This window comes from Neomonachus schauinslandi, chromosome 5 (genome assembly GCF_002201575.2).
Source record: "Neomonachus schauinslandi chromosome 5, ASM220157v2, whole genome shotgun sequence".
NCBI lineage: Eukaryota > Metazoa > Chordata > Mammalia > Carnivora > Phocidae > Neomonachus > Neomonachus schauinslandi.
Window position 1 is genome coordinate 162,635,940 of NC_058407.1, and position 20,412 is coordinate 162,656,351.

At 43.5% G+C, this 20,412-nt stretch overlaps 1 protein-coding gene across 1 annotated transcript in view; it reads right to left on the reverse strand.

Moving 5' to 3' along the window:
• GALNT17 (polypeptide N-acetylgalactosaminyltransferase 17) overlaps window positions 1-20,412 on the reverse strand; it is a 445,526-nt gene that overhangs the window by 35,930 nt on the left and 389,184 nt on the right. Inside the window, exons 7-8 of the mRNA XM_021700553.2 lie at window positions 15,972-16,157; window positions 13,428-13,565 (exon numbers count right to left, since the gene is read on the reverse strand). Of these exons, the coding sequence (XP_021556228.1) occupies window positions 13,428-13,565; window positions 15,972-16,157 (324 nt within the window). The remainder of the gene's footprint in view (window positions 1-13,427; window positions 13,566-15,971; window positions 16,158-20,412) is intronic.

Sequence of the window (20,412 nt, forward strand, 5' to 3'; positions counted from 1 at the left end):
TGCTATGAACATTGGGGTGCATATGGCCCTTCTTTTCACTACGTCTGTGTCTTTGGGGTAAATACCCAGGAGTGCAATTGCTGGGTCATAGCGTAGCTCTATTTTTAACTTTTTGAGGAACCTCCACACTGTTTTCCAAAGTGGCTGTACCAACTTGCATTCCCACCAACAGTGTAAGAGGGTTCCCCTTTCTGCACAACCTCTCCAACATTTGTTGTTTCTTTCCCTGTCCATTTTTGCCATTCTAACTGGTGTAAGGTGGTATCTCAATGTGGTTTTGATTTGGATTTCCCTGATAGCTAATGATGATGAACATTTTTTCATGTGTCTGTTAGCCATTTGTATGTCTTCTTCAGAGAAGTGTCTTTTCATATCTTCTGCCCACTTTTTGACTTGATTATTTGTTTTTTGGGTGTTGAGTTTGAGAAGTTCTTTACAGATCTTGGATACCAGCCCTTTATCTGTAGTGTCATTTGCAAATATCTTCTCCCATTCCGTGGGTTGCCTCTTTGTTTTGTTGACTGTTCCCTTTGCTGTGCAGAAGATTTTTATCTTGACGAAGTCCCAAAAGTTCATTTTCGCTTTTGTTTCACTAGCTTTTGGAAATGTATCTTGAAAGAAGTTGCTGTGGGCGATGTCAAAGAGGTTATACTGTCTATGTTCTCCTCTAGGATTTTGATGGATTCGTGTCTCACATTGAAGTCTTTCATCCACTTTGAGTTTATCTTTGTGAATGGTGTTAGAGAATGGCCAAGTTTCATTCTTCTGCATGTGGCTGTCCAATTTTCCCAGCACCTTTTATTGAAGAGACTGTCTTTTTTCCATTGCATGTTTTTTCCTGCTTTGTCAAAGATTATTTGACAATAGAGTGGAGGGTCCATATCTGGGTTCTCTATTCTGTTCCATTGGTCTATATGTCTGTTTTTGTGCCAGTACCATGCTGTCTTGGTGATCACTGCTCTGTAATATAGCTTGAAATCAGGCAATGTGATGCCCCCAGCTTTGTTTTTCTTTTTCAACATTTCAAGATTTGGGGTCTTTTCTGATTCCATACAAATTTTAGGATTGTTTGTTCCAGCACTTTGAAAAATGTCATTGGAATTTTGATCGGGATGGCATTGAAGGTATAGATTGCTCTATAGGTAGCATAGACATTTTAACAATGTTTATTCTTCCAATCCATGAGCATGGAATATTTTTCCATCTTTCTGTGTCTTCTTCAATTTCTTTCATGAGTGTTTTGTAGTTCCTAGAGTATAGATCCTTTACCTCTTTGGTTAGGTTTATTCAGAGGTATCTTATGGTTTTTGGTGCTATTGTAAATGGAATCATTTCTCTAATTTCTCTTTCTACAGTTGCATTGTTAATGTATAAGAAAGCAACTGATTTCTGTGCATTGATTTTGTATCCTGCCACATTACTGAATTGCTGTATGAGTCCTAGTAATTTGGGGGTGGAGTCTTTTGGGTTTTCCATATAAAGTATCATGTCATCTGTGAAAAGAGAGAGTTTGACTACTTCTTTGCCAATTTGAATACCTTTTATTTCTTTTTGTTGTCTGATTGCTGTTGCTAGGACTTCTAATACTCTGTTGAACAATAGCGGCGAGAGTGGGCATCCTTGACATGTTCCTGATCTTAAGGGAAAGGCTCTCAGCTTTTCTCCATTGAGGATGATATTCGCTGTGGGTTTTTCATAGGTGGATTTTATGAATTTGAGGAATGTTCCCTCTATCCCTATACTCTGAAGAGTTTTAATCAGGAAAGGATGTTGTATGTTGTCAAGCTTTTTCTGCATCAACTGAGAGGACCATATGGTTCTTCTCCCTCCTCTTATTAATGTGTTCTATCACATTGATTGATTTGTGAATGTTGAACCACCCTTGCATCCCGGGGATAAATCCCACTTGGTCGTGGTGGATGATCCTTTTAATGTATTGTTGGATCCTATTAGCTAGGATTTTGTTGAGGATTTTGGAATCCATATTCATCAGGGATATCGGTCTGAAATTCTCCTTTTTGATGGGGTCTTTGCCTCGTTTGGGGATTAAGGTAATCCTGGCCTCATAGAATGAGTTTGGAAGTTTTCCTTCTGTTTCTATTTTTTGAAACAGCTTCAGTAGAATAGGTATTATTTCTTCTTTGAATGCTTGGTAGAATTCCCCAGGGAATCCATCAGGCCCTGGACTCTTGTTTTTTGGGAGGTTTTTGATCACTGCTTCAACCTCGTTACTGGTTATTGGCCTATTCAGGTTGTCAATTTCTTCCTGTTTCAGTCCTGGCAGCTTATGGGTTTCCAGGAAGGCCTCCATTTCATCCAGATTGCTCAGTTTATTGGCATATAGTTGTTGATAATAATTTCTAATAATTGTTTCTATTTCCTTGGTGTTAGTCATGATTTCTCCCCTTTCATTCATAATTTTATTAATTTGGGTCCTTTCTCTTTTCTTTTGGATAAGTCTGGCCAGTGGTTTATCGATCTTATCAATTCTTTCAAAGAGCCAACTTCTAGTTTCGTTGATCTGATCTACTGTGTTTCTGGTTTCTAATTCATTGATTTCTGCTCTAATTTTAATTATTTCTCTTCTAATGTGTGGCTTAGGCATTGTTTGTTGCTTTTTCTCTAGTTCTTTAAGGTGTAGAGTTAGTTGGTGAATTCGGGATTTTTCTATTTTTTTGAGTGAGGCTTGGATGGCTATGTATTTCCCCCTTAGGACCGCCTTTGTAGTATCCCATAGGTTTTGGACCGATGTGTTTTCATTCTCATTGATTTCCATGAATTGTTTAAGTTCTTCTTTGATTTCCTGGTTGACCCAAACATTCTTGAGCAGAGTGGTCTTTGCTTCCAAGTGTTTGAATTTCTGCCAAATTTTTTCTTGTGATTGAGTTCCAGTTTTAAAGCACTGTGGTCTGAGAATATGCAGGGAATAATCTCAATCTTTTGGTATCGGTTGAGACCTGATTTGTGGCCCAGTATGTGGTCTATTCTGGAGAAAGTTCCATGCGCGCTCGAGAAGAATGAGTATTCTGTTGTTTTAGGGTGGAATGTTCTGTAAATATCTATGAGGTCCATCTGGTCCAATGGATCATTCAAAGCTTTTGTTTCCTTGTTGATTTTCTGCTTAGATGATCTGTCCATTGCTGAGAGTGGAGTACTGAGGTCTTCTACAATTAACGTATTGTTATCAATATGACTCTTTATTTTGGTTAACAGTTGGTTTATGTAGATGGCTGCTCCCATGTTGGGGGCATAGATATTTACAATTGTTAGATCCTCTTGTTGGATAGACCCTTTAAGAATGATAGAGTGTCCTTCTGTGTCTCTAATTACAGACTTTAGTTTAAAATCTAATTTGTCTGATATAAGAATTGCTACCCCAGCTTTCTTTTGAAGTCCGCTGGCATGGAAGATGGATCTCCATCCCTTCACTTTCAGTCTGGATGTATCTTTAGGTTCAAAATGAGTCTCTTGTAGGCAGCATATGGATGGGTCCTGTCTTTTTATCCAATCTGCAACCCTGTGCCGTTTTATGGGAACATTTAGGCCATTCACGTTGAGAGTGATTATTGAAAGATATGAATTGTCATCATGTTGCCTGTTAAGATGTTGTTTTTATAGATTGCCCCTGTAAATTTCTGTTGTATATCATTCTTGGGGTCTTTCTCCTTTTATAGAACCCCCCCCCCTTAATATTTCTTGCAGGGCTGGCTTAGTGGTCACATATTCTTTCAGTTTCTGCTGGTCGTGGAAGCTCTGCATGTCTCCATCCATTCTAAATGAAAGCCTTGCCGGATAAAGTATTCCTGGCTGCATGTTCTTCTCATTTAGTACCCTGAATATGTCTTGCCAGGCCTTTCTGGCTTGCCAGGTCTCTGTGGATAGGCCTGACATTATTCTGATGTTCCTCCCTCTGTACGTAAGGAATCTCTTCCCCCTAACTGCCCTTAAGATGGTTTCCTTGGGGGGGGCGGAGCAAGATGGCGGAGGAGTAGGAGACCTGGATTTCGTCTCCTCTCAGGAATTCAGCTGGATAGGGATCAAACCATTCTGAACACCTACAAACTCAACAGGAGATCGAAGAAAAGAAGAGCAACAACTCTCTCATCAAAAAAGCGACCACTTTCTGGAAGGTAGGACGTGCGGAGAAGTGAATCCGAGGCGATATTCGGGAGGATAGGCGGCGGGGGAGGGGCCTCCGTCGGCCGCTTCTGGCAAGTGATAGAGCCGCGGAGCACAAAATCGGAACTTTTAAAAGTCTGCTCCACTGAGGGACGTCACTCTGGTGGCTAAGCGGGGGGTGGAACCCTCCGGGACAGTGTGGTCTCAGGACCCACGGGTCACAGAAAGACCGGGGGTGCCTGAGTGTGGCAGAGCTCCCAGGTGTCGGAGCGGGGAAGCTGGCTGCAGAGGCGGAGCCCAGGCGCGGGCTCTCAGCTCGGGGTTGCCATAAACCGTGATCCGTGGCACAGTCGGGCCCCTGCTGCTCCAGCAGGGACCCAACAAGCGGCAGATCCGGGGAGACTCACCTTCCTCCCCTGGGAGGAGCCGCGCGTGAGTGCGCCGCAGGGATCTGCTGGGTTTGGAGACTCCACCCGGGGTCGGGTGCCAGAGATAGAAATGCGCGGTCACAGGCCGGGTGAGCACGGAGTGCGGCTGGAGACCGGGGAGACGGGAGTGACTGACGGCTTTTCTCTGGGGGTTCACTGAGAAGCGGGGCCCCGAGTTCTCGGCTCCTCCGCGGCGGAGATTGGGAGGCCGCCATTTTCACTCTCCGCCTCCAAAGCTGTACGGAAAGCTCGCAGGGAACAAAAGCCCCGGAGAGCAAACCCGAGCAGATTACTTAGCTGGGAGGGGGCAAGGGCGGGGCAATTCCGCCTCCGGCAAAGACATTTGGAAACCACGGCAACAGGCCCCTCCCCAGAAGATCAGCGAGAACAGCCAGCCAAGACCAAGTTTACCGATCAATGAGAACGGCAGAACTCCAGCGCTAGGGGACTACTGCACATAGAATTCATGACTTTTTTACCATGATTCTGTAGTCTTTCAAAGTTAATTTTTTTTTAACTGTCTTTTTTTTTTCTTTTTGAATTTTTCTTTTTCCCTTTTTCAACCAACATCTTATCAATCCCTTTTTTTAAAAAAAAAAACATTTTTATTTTTCAATTTTAGAGTCATATTCTATCCCTTCATAGTAGTTACCCATATTTTTGGCTTATATATATAAGTTGTTCTCTCTTTAAAATTTTGAGATAGTTTCTTCTAACAGATCAAAATATACCCTAAATCTCTAGTATATGGTATTTTCTATTCCCCTGCCTGATCACATCCTCTCCCTTTTTTTTCTTTTTTTAAATCCTCTTCTTTCTTTTTTCAAACAACTTCTTATCAATTCCTTTTATAAAATTTTTTATAATTTCCATCTTTACAGTCATATTCCATCCCTTCATCAGATCAACCCTTATTTTTGTACATATATAAGTTTTTCTTTCTTTAAAATTTTGGGAGGCACTTTCTTCTAAAAGACCAAAATACACCCCAAATCTAGTGTGTGGCACTGATCTATATACCAGCCTGATCATATTTGATCACATTCTGGTTTTTCTGTTGTTGTTGTTTTGTTTTGTTTGTTTTTGTTTTTATCTTTATCTTTTTTTTCTTTTTCTTTTTTCTCTCTTTCCCTTTCTTTTCCCACTGCTTCAGGTTTTTTCTGATTTGTTTAGAGTATATTTTCTGGGGACGTTGTTACTCTGCTAGCATTTTGTTCTCTCATTAATCTATTCTCCTCTGCACAAAATGACAAGACGGAAAAAATCACCTCAACAAAAAGAACAAGAGGTAGTACCAACTGCCAGGGACCTACTCAATACGGACATTAGTACGATGTCAGATCTAGAGTTCAGAATCATCACTTTAAAGATACTAGCTGGGCTTGAAAAAAATATGGAAGTTATTAGAGAAACCCTTTCTGGAGAAGTAAAAGAACTAAAATCCAACCAAGTAGAAATCAAAAAGGCTATTAATGAGGTGCAATCTAAAATGGGGGCGCTAACTGCTAGAATAAATGAGGCAGAAGAGAGAATCAGTAATATAGAAGATGAAATGATGGAAAATAAAGAAGCTGAGAAAAAGAGAGATAAACAACTACTGGATCACGAGGGCAGAATTCGAGAGATAAGTGATACCATAAGACGAAACAACATTAGAATAATTGGGATCCCAGAAGAAGAAGAAAGAGAGAGAGGGGCAGAAGGTATAATGGAGCAAATTATAGCAGAGAACTTCCCTAATTTGGGGAAGGAAACAGGCATGAAAATCCAGGAAGCACAGAGAACCCCTCTCAAAATCAATAAAAATAGGTCAACACCCCGACATCTAATAGTAAAACTTACGAGTCTCATATACAAAGAGAAAATCCTCAGGCAGCTCGGGAGAAGAGATATGTAACCTACAAGGGTAGAAACATTAGATTGGCAACAGACCTATCCACAGAAACCTGGCAGGCCAGAAAGGACTGGCAGGATATATTCAGAGCACTAAATGAGAAAAATATGCAGCCAAGAATACTATATCCAGCTAGGCTGTCATTGAAAATTGAAGGAGAGATAAAAAGCTTCCAGGACAAACAAAAACTAAAGGAATTTGCAAACACAAAACCAGCCCTACAGGAAATCTTGAAAGGGGTCCTCTAAGTAAAGAGAGACCCTAAAAGCAACATAGACCAGAAAGGAACACAGACAATATACGGTAACAGTCACCTTACAGACAATACAATGGCACTAAATTCCTATCTTTCAATAGTTACCCTGAATGTAAATGGGCTCAATGCCCCAATCAAAAGACACAGGCTATCAGACTGGATTAAAAAACAAGACCCATCGATATGCTGTCTGCAAGAGACTCATTTTCGACCCAAAGACAGCCCCAGATTGAAAGTGAGGGGGTGGAAAACCATTTACCATGCTAATGGACACCAAAAGAAAGCTGGGGTGGCAATCCTTATATCAGACAAATTAGATTTTAAACCAAAGATTGTAATAAGAGATGAGGAAGGACACTATATCATACTTAAAGGATCTATCCAACAAGAAGATCTAACAATTGTAAATATCTATGCCCCTAACATGGGAGCAGCCAATTATATAAGCCAATTAATAACAAAAGCAAAGAAACACATCGACAACAATACAATAATAGTGGGGGACTTTAACACCCCCCTCACTGAAATGGACAGATCGTCTAAGCAAAAGATCAACAAGGAAATAAAGACTTTAAATGACACACTGGACCAAATGGACTTTACAGACATATTCAGAACATTCCACCCCAAAGCAACGGAATACACATTCTTCTCTAGTGCCCATGGAACATTCTCCAGAATAGATCACATCCTAGGTCATAAATCAGGTCTCAACCGGTACCAAAAGATTGGAATCATTCCCTGCCTATTTTCAGACCACAATGCTTTGAAACTAGAGCTCAATCACAAGACAAAAGTCAGAAAGAACTCAAATACATGGAGGCTAAAGAGCATCCTACTGAAGAACGAATGGGTCAACCAGGAAATTAAAGAAGAATTAAAAAAATACATGGAAACCAATGAAAATGAAAACACAACTGTTCAAAATCTTTGGGATGCAGCAAAGGCAGTCCTAAGAGGAAAGTATATAGCAATACAAGCCTTTCTCAAGAAGCAAGAAAGGTCTCAAGTACACAACCTAACCTTACACCTAAAGGAGCTGGAGAAAGAACAGCAAATAAAGCCTAAACCCAGCAGGAGAAGAGAAATAATAAAGATCAGAGCAGAAATCAATGAAATAGAAACTAAAAGAACAGTAGAACAGATCAACGAAACTAGGAGCTGGTTCTTTGAAAGAATTAACAAGATTGATAAACCCCTGGCCAGACTTATCAAAAAGAGAAGAGAAATGACCCAAATCAACAAAATCATGAATGAAAGAGGAGAGATCACAACCAACACCAAAGAAATACAAACAATTATAAGAACATATTATGAGCAACTCTATGCCAGCAAATTAAATAACCTGGAAGAAATGGATGCATTCCTAGAGATGTACCAACTACCAAAACTGAACCAGGATGAAATAGAAAACCTGAACAGACCTATAACCACTAAGGAAATTGAAGCAGTCATCAAAAATCTCCCAAAAAACAAAAGCCCAGGGCCAGATGGCTTCCCAGGGGAATTCTACCAAACATTTCAAGAAGAATGAATACCTATTCTTCTGAAACTGTTCCAAAAAATAGAAATGGAAGGAAAACTTCCAAACTCATTTTATGAGGCCAGCATTACCTTGATCCCAAAACCAGACAAAGACCCCATCAAAAAGGAGAATTACAGACCAATATCCCTGATGAACATGGATGCAAAAATTCTCACCAAAATACTAGCCAATAGGATCCAACAGTACATTAAAAGGATTATTCACCATGACCAAGTGGGATTTATCCCTGGGCTGCAAGGTTGGTTCAACATCCGCAAATCAATCAATGTGATACAATACATTAACAAAAGAAAGAACAAGAATCATATGATCCTCTCAATAGATGCAGAAAAAGCATTTGACAAAGTACAGCATCCTTTCTTTATCAAAACTCTTCAGAGTATAGGCATAGAGGGTACATACCTCAATATCATAAAAGCCATCTATGAAAAACCTACAGCGAATATCATTCTCAATGGGGAAAACTGAGAGCTTTCCCCCTAAGGTCAGGAACGCGGCAGGGATGTCCACTATCACCACTGCTATTCAACATAGTATTGGAAGTCCTAGCCACAGCAATCAGACAACAAAAAGAAATCAAAGGCATCCAAATTGGCAAGGAAGAAGTCAAACTCTCACTCTTTGCAGATGATATGATACTTTATGTGGAAAACCCAAAAGACTCCACCCCAAAACTGCTAGAACTCATACAGGAATTCAGTCAAGTGGCAGGATATAAAATCAATGCACAGAAGTCAGTGGCATTCCTATACACCAACAACAAGACAGAAGAAAGAGAAATTAAGGAGTCGATCCCATTTACAATTGCGCCCCAAACCATAAGATACCTAGGAATAAATCTAACCAAAGAGACAAAGGATCTGTACTCAGAAAACTATAAAATACTCATGAAAGAAATGGAGGAAGACACAAAGAAATGGAAAAACGTTCCATGCTCATGGATTGGAAGAACAAATATTGTGAAGATGTCAATGCTACCTAGAGCAATCTACACATTCAATGCAATCCCCATCAAAATACCATCCACTTTTTTCAAAGAAATGGAACAAATCATCCTAAAATTTGTATGGAACCAGAAAAGACCCCGCATAGCCAGAGGAACGTTGAAAAAGAAAAGCAAAGCCGGCGGCATCACAATTCCGGACTTCCAGCTCTATTACAAAGCTGTCATCATCAAGACAGCATGGTACTGGCACAAAAACAGACACATAGATCAATGGAACAGAATAGAGAGCCCAGAAATGGACCCTCAACTCTATGGTCAACTCATCTTTGACAAAGCAGGAAAGAATGTCCAATGGAACAAAGACAGTCTCTTCAACAAATGGTGTTGGGAAAATTGGATAGCCACATGCAGAAGAATGAAACTGGACCATTTCCTTACACCACACACAAAAATAGACTCCAAATGGTTGAAAGACCTCAATGTGAGACAGGAGTCCATCAAAATCCTAAAGGAGAACACAGGCAGCAACCTCTTCGACCTCAGCCGAAGCAACTTCTTCCTAGAAACATCGCCAAAGGCAAGGGAGGCAAGGGCAAAAATGAACTATTGGGACTTCATCAAGATAAAAAGCTTTTGCAAAGCAAAGGAAATAGTCAACAAAACCAAAAGACAACCGACAGAATGGGAGAAGATATTTGCAAATGACATATCAGATAAAGGGCTAGTATCCAAAATCTATAAAGAACTCATCAAACTCAACACCCAAAGAACAAAGAATCCAATCAAGAAATGGGCAGAAGACATGAACAGACATTTTTCCAAAGAAGACATCCAAATGGCCAACAGACACATGAAAAAGTGCTCAATATCGCTCGGCATCAGGGAAATCCAAATCAAAACCTCAATGAGATACCACCTCACACCAGTCAGAATGGCTAAAATTAACAAGTCAGGAAATGACAGATGTTGGCGGGGATGCGGAGAAAGGGGAACCCTCCTATGCTGTTGGTGGGAATGCAAGCTGGTGCAGCCACTCTGGAAAACTGTATGGAGGTTCCTCAAAAAGTTGAAAATAGAGCTACCATATGATCCAGCAATTGCACTACTGGGTATTTACCCCAAAGATACAAAAGTAGGGATCTGAAGGGGTACATGCACCCCGATGTTTATAGCAGCAATGTCTACAATAGCCAAACTGTGGAAAGAGCCAAGATGTCCATCAACAGATGAATGGATAAAGAAGAGGTGGTATATATATACAATGGAATATTATGCAGCCATCAAAAGGAATGAGATCTTGCCATTTGCAACGACGTGGATGGAACTGGAGGGTATTATGTTGAGTGAAATAAGTCAAACAGAGAAAGACATGTATCATATGATCTCACTGATATGAGGAATTCTTAATCTCAGGAAACAAACTGAGGGTTGCTGGAGTGGGGGGTGGGGTGGGAAGGATGGGGTGACTGGGTGATAGACACTGGGGAGGGTATGTGCTCTGGTAAGCGCTGTGAATTGTGCAAGACTGTTGAATCTCAGATCTGTACCTCTGAAACAAATAATGCAATATATGTTAAGAAAAAAAAAAAAGAAGAAGAAGAAGGTAGCGGGAGGGGAAGAATGAAGCGGGGGAAATCGGAGGGGTAGACGAACCATGAGAGACGATGGACTCTGAAAAACAAACTGAGGGTTCTAGAGGGGAGGGGGGCGGGAGGATGAGTTAGCCTGGTGGTGGGTATTGAGGAGGGCACATTCTGCATGGAGCACTGGGTGTTATGCACGGACAATGAATCATGGAACACTTCATCTAAAACTAATGATGTAATGTATGGGGATTAACATAAGAATAAAAAAAAAAAAGATGGTTTCCTTGGTTCTAAGATTTGCAAGTTTTACTATTACATGCCGGGGTGTTGGCCTGTTTTCCTTGATCTTGGGAGGGGTCCTCTCTGCCTCTAGGATGCGAATGTTTGTTTCATTCCCCAGATTAGGGAAGTTCTCAGCTATGATTTGCTCAAATACATCTTCTAGCCCTCTCTCTCTCTCCACTCCCTCCGGGATTCCAATTATTCTGACATTGGAACGCTTCATGGTGTCACTTATTTCTCTGATTCTATTTTCATGGATTCTGAGTTGTTTTTCCCTCGCCTCCTCTTTTCCCTTTTTATCTATTATATTGTCTTCCAGGTTGCTTATTCGCTCTTCTGCCTCAGTTGCCCTAGCTATTAGATTATCTAGATTGGTTTGGATCTCATTGATAGCATTTTTAAGTTCTGCCAATTCACCTTTCATTTCTGCCCTTAGAGACTCTATGTTGCCATTAGTTGATTTCTCCATTCTAGCCATTGTCTTCACATTTGCTAGCCTGAATTCCATCTCTGACATCTTGGTTATATCTGCATCCGTTTGTAAATCTGCAACATAAGTCATAATCTCTGAGTCTTTTCTATTTTGGGGGCTCCTCCTCCTAGTCATTCTGTTGATGGGTGTTTGAGGGAATGTATAGAGTCCAAATTATTGACCAGAACCCAAGCAAGATGCACCTGTTTTCTTGGGACCTTAGGGTTGCTGGCCTCTTGTTTTCCCAGCCTATTTTCTGGGGGAGGGGCCTGCTGCGCTGTTACTCAGGCAACCCTGTTTGGGCGGAGTTGCCCTGCCCCCTGTGGCAGGGGATGGGCTCAGTGGGAATCAGTTTTTGGGGCTTTTGTTCTCTGGTGGCTTTCCCTGGCGGCTTTCCACGTCTCTTCCGTGAGTCAGAGCAGAAGAGACGGTTTCCAACCCTCTGCCTCAGAGCAGAGAGACCGCAGTCTGTTCTTCAGTGAGCTCTCCAGGCCACACTGTCTCTGTTTCTGTCTGTGCTGCTATAAACTGCAGCGTCCTGGGTTGTGTGCCCCTCCGCAGCGCCCCCAGTCCTGCCTCCAGGTCGGGGCACATCTCTGCCCTTTGTGCTTCTAAAACCGCCAGCCACTTCCAGTTCGCCAGCTCGACCCTGCCGCTCCAGGTTTCCGCCCCGGGGGCTGCCCTAAAGTCCTTTCCCTGCCGCTACCGGTCTGCGCGTCTGTGCCCGTCTGCAGCATGCGAGGCTGTCACTCACCAAGGGTGTAGGATCCCCACGGCCACGCACCCTCCCACTGCCGTTTATCCTCCGATATCTGCCCGCGGAATCACGGCTCCCTGCTTCATACCTTGAAACCAACTGCCTGTGATGTTCTGTTTGTAGAGATCCAGGTCTATTTTCTTACATCTCAGGCTGATTTCATGGGTGCTCAGAGTGGTCTGGTAGATATCCAGCTCAATTCCGGGGACCGGTTGAAATAGGGTCCCCTACTCCTCCGCCATCTTTCCCCCCTCCCTAAGTTTCAGCTTCTTGATCAACAAAATGGAAATAATACTTCTACCTCATAAGGAGAGGCTAAAATGAGTTCAAATGTGAAAAGCACTTAGAATAGTGCCTGGCACATCAAAAGCACTCTGCAAGTGTTGACTGCTATTCTTATTATTTTCAAAATTTTCTAAAATGCATATTTATGGCATTTGTAGTAAGAGAAAAGTCAATCTGTTGTAATGTTTAGAGAGGTGATGTCATCTCATCCTAGAAAATCTAAGAGCATCTACCCTTCTGTTGGTGACAAGGGGCTCTGACCCCCAGCACGGAGCAATGGACAGCTCCAGTCACTGCCTGTGGGTTTTTTTTGTTGTTTTTTTTTTTTTATATTTTATTTATTTGACAGAGAGAGACATAGTGAGAGAGGTAACACAAGCAGGGGGAGTGGGCAAGGGAGAAGCAGTCTTCCTGCGGAGCAGGGAGCCCGATGCGGGGCTCAATCCCAGGACCCTGGGATCATGACCTAAGCCGAAGGCAGACGCTTAACAACTGAGCCACCCAGGCGCCCCAACTGCCTGTCTTTATGTACAACTTCCTGCTCTATGTCCCACTTACAGGTCCCAGGGAACCTCAAAATCAGAATGTCCCAAGCAGAAGTGATCATGTACTCCATACCCTTTGGCAGAACAGGCCACCAGAACCTTTGGTCCATGCCCCCACTGTAACATTTATTATGCTGTCCCCCCACCAGCTGGTGAGAGTCTTGCTTCTCGGTCCTGCACCTCCAAAACCACTCTTGAATGAATGAATGAATGAATGAATGACTCTATTCTCTATTTTCCCCCATCAAAGCAGTCCCCAGCCTAATGCATAGCTATCCAAGCTGAGAGCAAGTATGGATGGTCTTAATTACCTCCCCGTATGCAATGGTGTTATTGTATCTTCTCATTTCTGGGTACACGTGGTCCAGGTACCACTGGAAATTCTTACACTTTAAACTTTTCCTCAAGGCTCTTCTTTCAGAGACATCGCCTATATCAATTCCCGGATTCTGAAAGTAGAGAGAAGCAAGGGGCGTTTGTGACGGGGGAATCCCGGCCAGAGGAAAGGACAGGTGGCCTTCAAAGAAAGCATCAGGGAGAAACCTCAAGTCCTGCACGCTTGCTTAGAAAGTAGGTTTAAGGGGACTCACTTGATCATAGAGCCCCAAGCTAGACCGCTGTCCCCTGAGTGCAACTCACAGCCCCCAAAGTCAACTATCCTTGTCACCACACAAAAGGGACCCTGGGACACACAGATATTGACAACCTTTGTACCCAGCTCCATCTCTCCCGCACATCCTCAGCAACTCTCAGAGCCAATTATTAGAGGAATTATTTGATTAAGACAAGGAAATAAATGCCTATAACCACCTCCTGTCTTTCTGCTCCCTACAAGTGTGATTTCCCCCTTTGTTGGCTCTTTGTGAAGTTCATTATACACATAAGTGAAAATAATTTTCCATGGCAAAGCTTGTAATGATGTTCTAATGAATAATTCACTCTGCTTTTACAGAAATGAACCTGTAATGGGCTGCCGTGTGCTGACAGGGGAAAATAGAGTAGCTGAAATATGACTCCACAGACTCTGCTACAAGATGGCTGTGGTCCAGGAGGGATGGGGTGCTGTCTCTACAATGGCGGGCAGCCAGGCAGCAACTTGGGGGCCAGGGAGAGTTCACATTATTCCATTAAGATTTCTTCTTTCAACAGCCAAATGGTGATTTTAAAGGAAAATCCCCTTAAATGTAAAACTTTTAAGACCCAAAGGCAAACCTGGACAGTGATATCTTAACTCTTGGTTTTAACATGCTTAAGCATAATGAAAGAGAATGGCCATTATCGAAAAGCCCAGGAGGGTACTGCTGGCATCAGGGACCAGAGGTTGTCTGGAGAAAGCACTGGGACAGAGCCAGCAGCCTTGAACTCTTATTGTTACTCTGAGTAACAATGCCATTGTAGGTCACAACTTCTCACCCACAAGCAGGAATGACAATCCCGATTGTGCTGATGTCCACAGGGCTGTGGGGAGAGTCGAATAAAGATGTGAGTTCGCATCCCTGCCCTGCCATATGCTATGGGTAGGACATTAAGCAAGTCATGTTTAACTTCCCAGAGCTTCAGTTTGCCCATCTGTAAAATGGGCTGCACATAGGTCCAGGTCAAGCTAGCATTTATTGATCCCTTAATATTTGCTATGCTCTGTTCTAAGCCTTATATTTATCTTCATGAGAATGAAGAAGTGCTCAATGTTAACAATCCCTGTTTTACAGATGATGAAACTGAGGCATAGAAAACTCCGTCAGGAGGTTGTTATGGGTGCTAAATGAGATATTGCAAATAAGGAACTTACCAAGCACCAGGGACATAGCAAGGGCTCAGCAAGTGTTACCTATGTTTATATAAATAATCATGTGTAGAATCACTTCTGGCTTAACACCTATAAAGTGTTATACGGCAGTAAGGGACTGTCAATGCTTTAGAACATTATTTCAATAGCTGTAACAATATGATAAACATTCTTCACTTTTATCCTCCTCATCTATAATTCTTACACATATTCAACTGTATTTCTGCTGCTCTGGGCTTCAGCCTCCTGAAACGCAGGGGCTGCCAATTCTCAGTGGAAACAATTCCAGGCAACTCTCTCAGGGCACGGCTGAGGGTGCTGGTCAGCCCACTGTGCTGCGGACCTAAGTACCTATAATGAGCATTTCAGGACTCAGAACTTAAACTGAGTACTCTAGTACTTAGATTGGGTACCTTAGTACTTATTACTTAAGCAAGTACTTTAGATTTAGTTTTCCCAATCACCCTAGGAAAGAGGACTTGCTATTATCGCTATTTTTAGGCGAGGAACCTAAGGGACAAAGGCGATAAATGGATTTGTTCAAGACTGCATAACTAGTAAATGGTAGAGCAGGATTCCAACCAAGCTAGTGTACAGCCACCATGCAATACTCCTGTGGGGCTTCAGTATTCTGGCCAGGATATGGAGGAGACTTGAAGAGTCATGTAAACAGTAGGGGTATATGTCTTGGGGGCAGCTGGAGCTTCAGGGGAGGGCACAAAGTCAGAGCAAATGATGGGGGCCTGTACCAAAACCATTGGTCGAGAATCTCCTGGATACAATGCTTGGTCAGGAGCAGGGCATCCAGATTACTAGAACATGACTGGGATTAACACAACAAGATCCTCTACTCTTTGTAAATGAATTTTGAGCTCCCCACTGTGCCAGTCCCCATGTAAAGTAGGGGTTCTACCACCTGGAGGTCTGTGAAACCCCTCAAAACGCTCTTATAATTTTTGCAAGTGTAAGCATCTTTCTGGGGAGGAACCGTCAACTGATTAAAGGGATCAGTGACCCATCAAACCCAGGACCACTCGTCCAGGGCGATGGGGAAGGCTGCACCCCTTACCTCTAGTGGCAGGTTCCACGCTATGTACACGTGAGACTTGTAATCATCCATCCAGACCTCCGCAACCCGGAGGGCGTTCCTCTTGGTGTAGAAACCAATGTTGCTGTTGTAAGGCTTCTTCTTCCGCTCGATGTGGGCCACTCGTGAGCAAGGCAGGACCTCCATGCTGCCCCCGCAGAGCCACACCTGGAGGCACAAGGACTTTATCAGCTGGACGGAGAAATTCTTAGAGGCCACTGACCCTCCCCAAGGCCCCAAGGCAATGGTCAGGAGACTTATCATGAGTGAGAAATACATTCTAATGTATTTCAGGGTTTGTCTGTGACTGCAGTGTAGATTAACCTAAACTAGATGAAAGGTGTCAAAGAATTTTTATAGATATAACAGTTTAGGATGTTAAAATAGAGCTCTGGGTAACAGAAGCCCATTAACCTAAGGTACCCCTGGTGATGCACGGGTTTTCTTAAGTTCTCAGTAGTGAACAATTGGCACCCATGGAGGTTTTCTTTTCCACCTGCCGAAGCTATGCCTTACAGACCTAGAACAGAAAATTCAAACTGAAAAACAACCCATCTTTATTCATATCAGCACAAAGTGTACAACGGTCTACTTATGCATTGTTAATAGACTCTGTTTTGGAGTCCTAAGAGCACAGATGCCCAGCCTTCTGGAAGCATTTGCCCCAGTGTTATCACGTACAGGCATCACTTGCTATTGTTGGAATATTCAGGTGGAAGGCTGAAATGGCAGTTGCCTTAAGGGATGCCAAAGCCCAAGGAAGTGACACTTGCCAGTCTCTGCATGGGCATGGCAGGCATCCAGGCTCAGAAGGCCCTGCTTGCAGGAGAAAGCTGAACTATCCAATTTCTCTCAGTCCCAGGCAGGAAAAATAAAGCATTTCTGATTGTCAAGGACTACTTTGTGGAAATAAACTTCCTGGTCCTGGTGGGGAGAGAGGACACAGAGAGGTTTCAGGGACCTATGCTACTGTCCTGCCATGAGGATCCTGTACATTCTCCATAAATGAAAGTGTGCTGGTGAGCTGACCTAGTCAGCACAGACAACGTTGCCTGTCCCGACCTGAGATACTTCAAGCCACCTCTACCTTTAGTCTCCCAGATCCCCTCCTCCAGGATACTGGGACCTTCTTGCAAGTTTCCACATGTGTGTGATCTTCTGTTTCTATTTCCCAACTCTGGCTGCACCACAGGGAAATGATACAGATGGAAAATTCTCCCCATAACCATGAATCCTCATCTTCAAGGAGGCGACTGTGAACTAAGAGATTGGTAGACAGTGGGTGGTCCAGAGTAGTTTGATTTGGGACCTGACAATTAGGTGCCCCCACGGGTTGGCATGGCAGTTGCTGACAGTGGAAGGAAGCCAAGTCAGGGAGGCAAATATGGCTAAAGGCCTATGGGGTATAGGGGTAAGAGACCTTACAGGGCAAAACACGGTGGCTGAATTTCCAGGGGTGGGCAATATGCAAAGATACAGAGTTGCACAGGTATGCAGCACTGGGCAGTTTCAAGATTCAGGGAATGAATGGAAAGACATCCCATGTTCATGGATTTGAAGACCTAATATTGTTAAGATGGTAATACTTCCCAAATTGATTTAAAGACTCAACACAATCCCCATCAAAACTCCAAATGGCTTCTTTGTGGAAATTAACAAACTGAACCTAAAATCCATGTGGAAATACAAGGGACTCAAAAAACCTTGAAAAGAACGAAGCTGGAGGACTTCCACTTCTGATCTCAAAATGTACCACAAAGCTACTATAATCAAGACAGTGTGGTACAGGCATAAGGACAGACAATAGGATAGAATCGAGTCTAGAAATAAACCCTCACATTTATAACTGACTGAGTTTCAACAAGGGTGCCAAGACAATTCAATGGGAGAAAATAGTCTTTTCAACAAACTGTGCCAGACAGCATGCCAAGGAAAGGATTTTTACCACCCACCTCACAACATATACAAAAATTAACTTGAAGTGGATCAAAGACCTAAATGTAAGAGCTAAAACTGTAGAACTCTTAGAAGAAAACATAAGGGCAAATTTTCATGACCTACAATTAGGCAAATGTTCATTAACTGATGAATAGATAAACAAAAATGGTATATCCATACAATGGAATATTACTTAGCAATAAAATAAATAAAACACTGACACATGCTACACTATGGATGAACCCTGAAAACATTATGCTAAGGGAAAGGGGCCAGTCACAAAGGACAGTATATTACATGATCCCATTTATATGAAATGTCCAGTATAAGAAAATCCATAGAGACAGAAAGAAAACTGATGGTTGCCTCAGGTTGGAGGAAGGTAGAGTGGCCAGTGCCAGTGGGTATGGGGTTTCCTTTTAGGGTGATAAAAATGTTCTGATATTGATTGAAGTGATCACTGAACAACTCTTTAAATACACTAAAAACACTGAGTTGTATACTTTAAGTGGGTGAATAGTAATGGTATGTGAATAGCTCAACAAAGCTGTGACAAAAATAAATAGGTAGATGGATAGATAATTCCACAGAGAGACAGGGAAAAGAAGATTCAAGGGATAGATTCCAGTTTGGGGAGCTAAGGAGAAGTGATGCAGGCCAAAGCCGAGTTCTGTGAAGACCAGTTTCTGAGCAGGGATCACAGGTGCAGGCGTATGAAGGGCCTTAGCAAAAGCCAGAAACCCAGTCACAAGAATGGAGATGCCAGGTGGAAACAGAACCCACAGGCAGGCCAACTTGGTGCCAGTCTTCTGTAAGCAGTCCAGGCCAAGGTCAGGATAGTCCAAATTATTCCAGATTGTCCTAGGGGCTGCGACTAGGCTCACAAGGGGTGTCAGGTGGCCTTCCTTGCTATGGGTGGGCTGAGAGAACAGAGGGGCCAGGTCAGACCCCAAGCTTCTTGAACAAGAGTGGGAGATGGTGTGCCAGGCTGGGAGGCAGGCAGCACAGCACGTCTGTCCTGTATGACAGGGACACTGACTTCCTGTCCTGGGCTCTGCCATGTGGACACAAGTTGGCACACTCAGTGGACACCAACTCAGAGCCACTTAGCTCTTCCTGTATGGTCTGGGGAGAGGCAAGGGGCTGTCAGACTGTTTAGTGTCTTGATGGTACAGCCCTCTGCTGGACCCAGCAAACCTAGAGTGAAACACCAGGGTTGGACGCTGGCCCAGATGATGGTAACATCATCACAGACCCCTTCTGCCTGCAACACATTCCTGTTCCCATCCTGTGCCTGCCTGGCCTTGGTATACACCTCAGCCTGTCACCTCCAGTGACTTAGACTGGTTTTAGGGTCATAAGCATGAACAACCAGCAGCCGCACATCTTGTATGAGACCGAAAATGACATCACTGAAACACTCACTGCAAGGTACTCTGGAAGTATCAGACAGAAGAGGTGATCCAAAGTGAAAGAAAGAAAGAGAGAGAGAGAGAGAGAGATGGAAGGAAAAAGGAAAGGAAAGGGAAGGGAAGGGAAAGGAAAGGAAAGGAAGAAAAGGGAAGGAAGAAAAGAAAGGAGTGAGGGAGGGAATGAGGGAGGGGAGGGAGGGAGGGAGGAAGGAAGAACAGAGAAGAAGGAGGAGACACATAAATACCCGGTAGGTGTGGGAAGCAAACTAAGCCCAGTCCCTTGGGCCCTGAGGGACAGCCCCAGCCCTGGAGTAGGTCCTGGGAGCTCCCCTCTGCTCTACCCTTACCCCATCCTCCACTTCTGCAAACCCTCCCCTCCAGAGGTGAGTGTCTTCACTCTGCCTGCTCCAGAACCTAGGACCAGCCAAATCCTTACAACCAAGCACCAAACATCAAGTACCTCATGAAATCCTCATAGATGAGGAAAACTGAGGACTCAAGAGGTTGATTAAGTTGTTTACAATCCAGAGTCAGTAAGCGCGGGATCCACAACCACAACCCAACCCCATGCCATACCAGCATGCCAGCCCTTACTTGGTGGGCACCGCAGCTCGACCCCACCAATGCAGGGGGAGGTGACCTGTGGCCATGAGTCCTCCAGCATTTCCTTAGCCACAGCTTGCACCTCTGACCTGCACTGTAGCCAGGGTGAGTGAGGGGGGCAGGATGGCACCAACGATACCCTCAAGGTTAGGGGTGTCATTGTGAGGGGAGTCAAGGTTAGCCTCCTGCCACACAAAGCCATCTGGTGGTGTGGCACTGCAAGGGGAACTGGAAGGAGCCAGTGAGTTGAGTGATTCTCAATTCTCGGGAGGCTCTGCTCCAAGTTGGCAAGAGTGGTCACATCAGAGCTCATGGGTTGGCCCTAAGTGTTGATAACTTGATGTGGAGTGTGCCCATGGTCAATGACTGAGTGTAGACAGTAGAAGGGAAGCTTTTCAAGAAAGCGGACTGAATACTTTAGACGAAGACCAACCCCGTGAGCTAAGGCAGCTGCCGAGGTCTATTCCAGA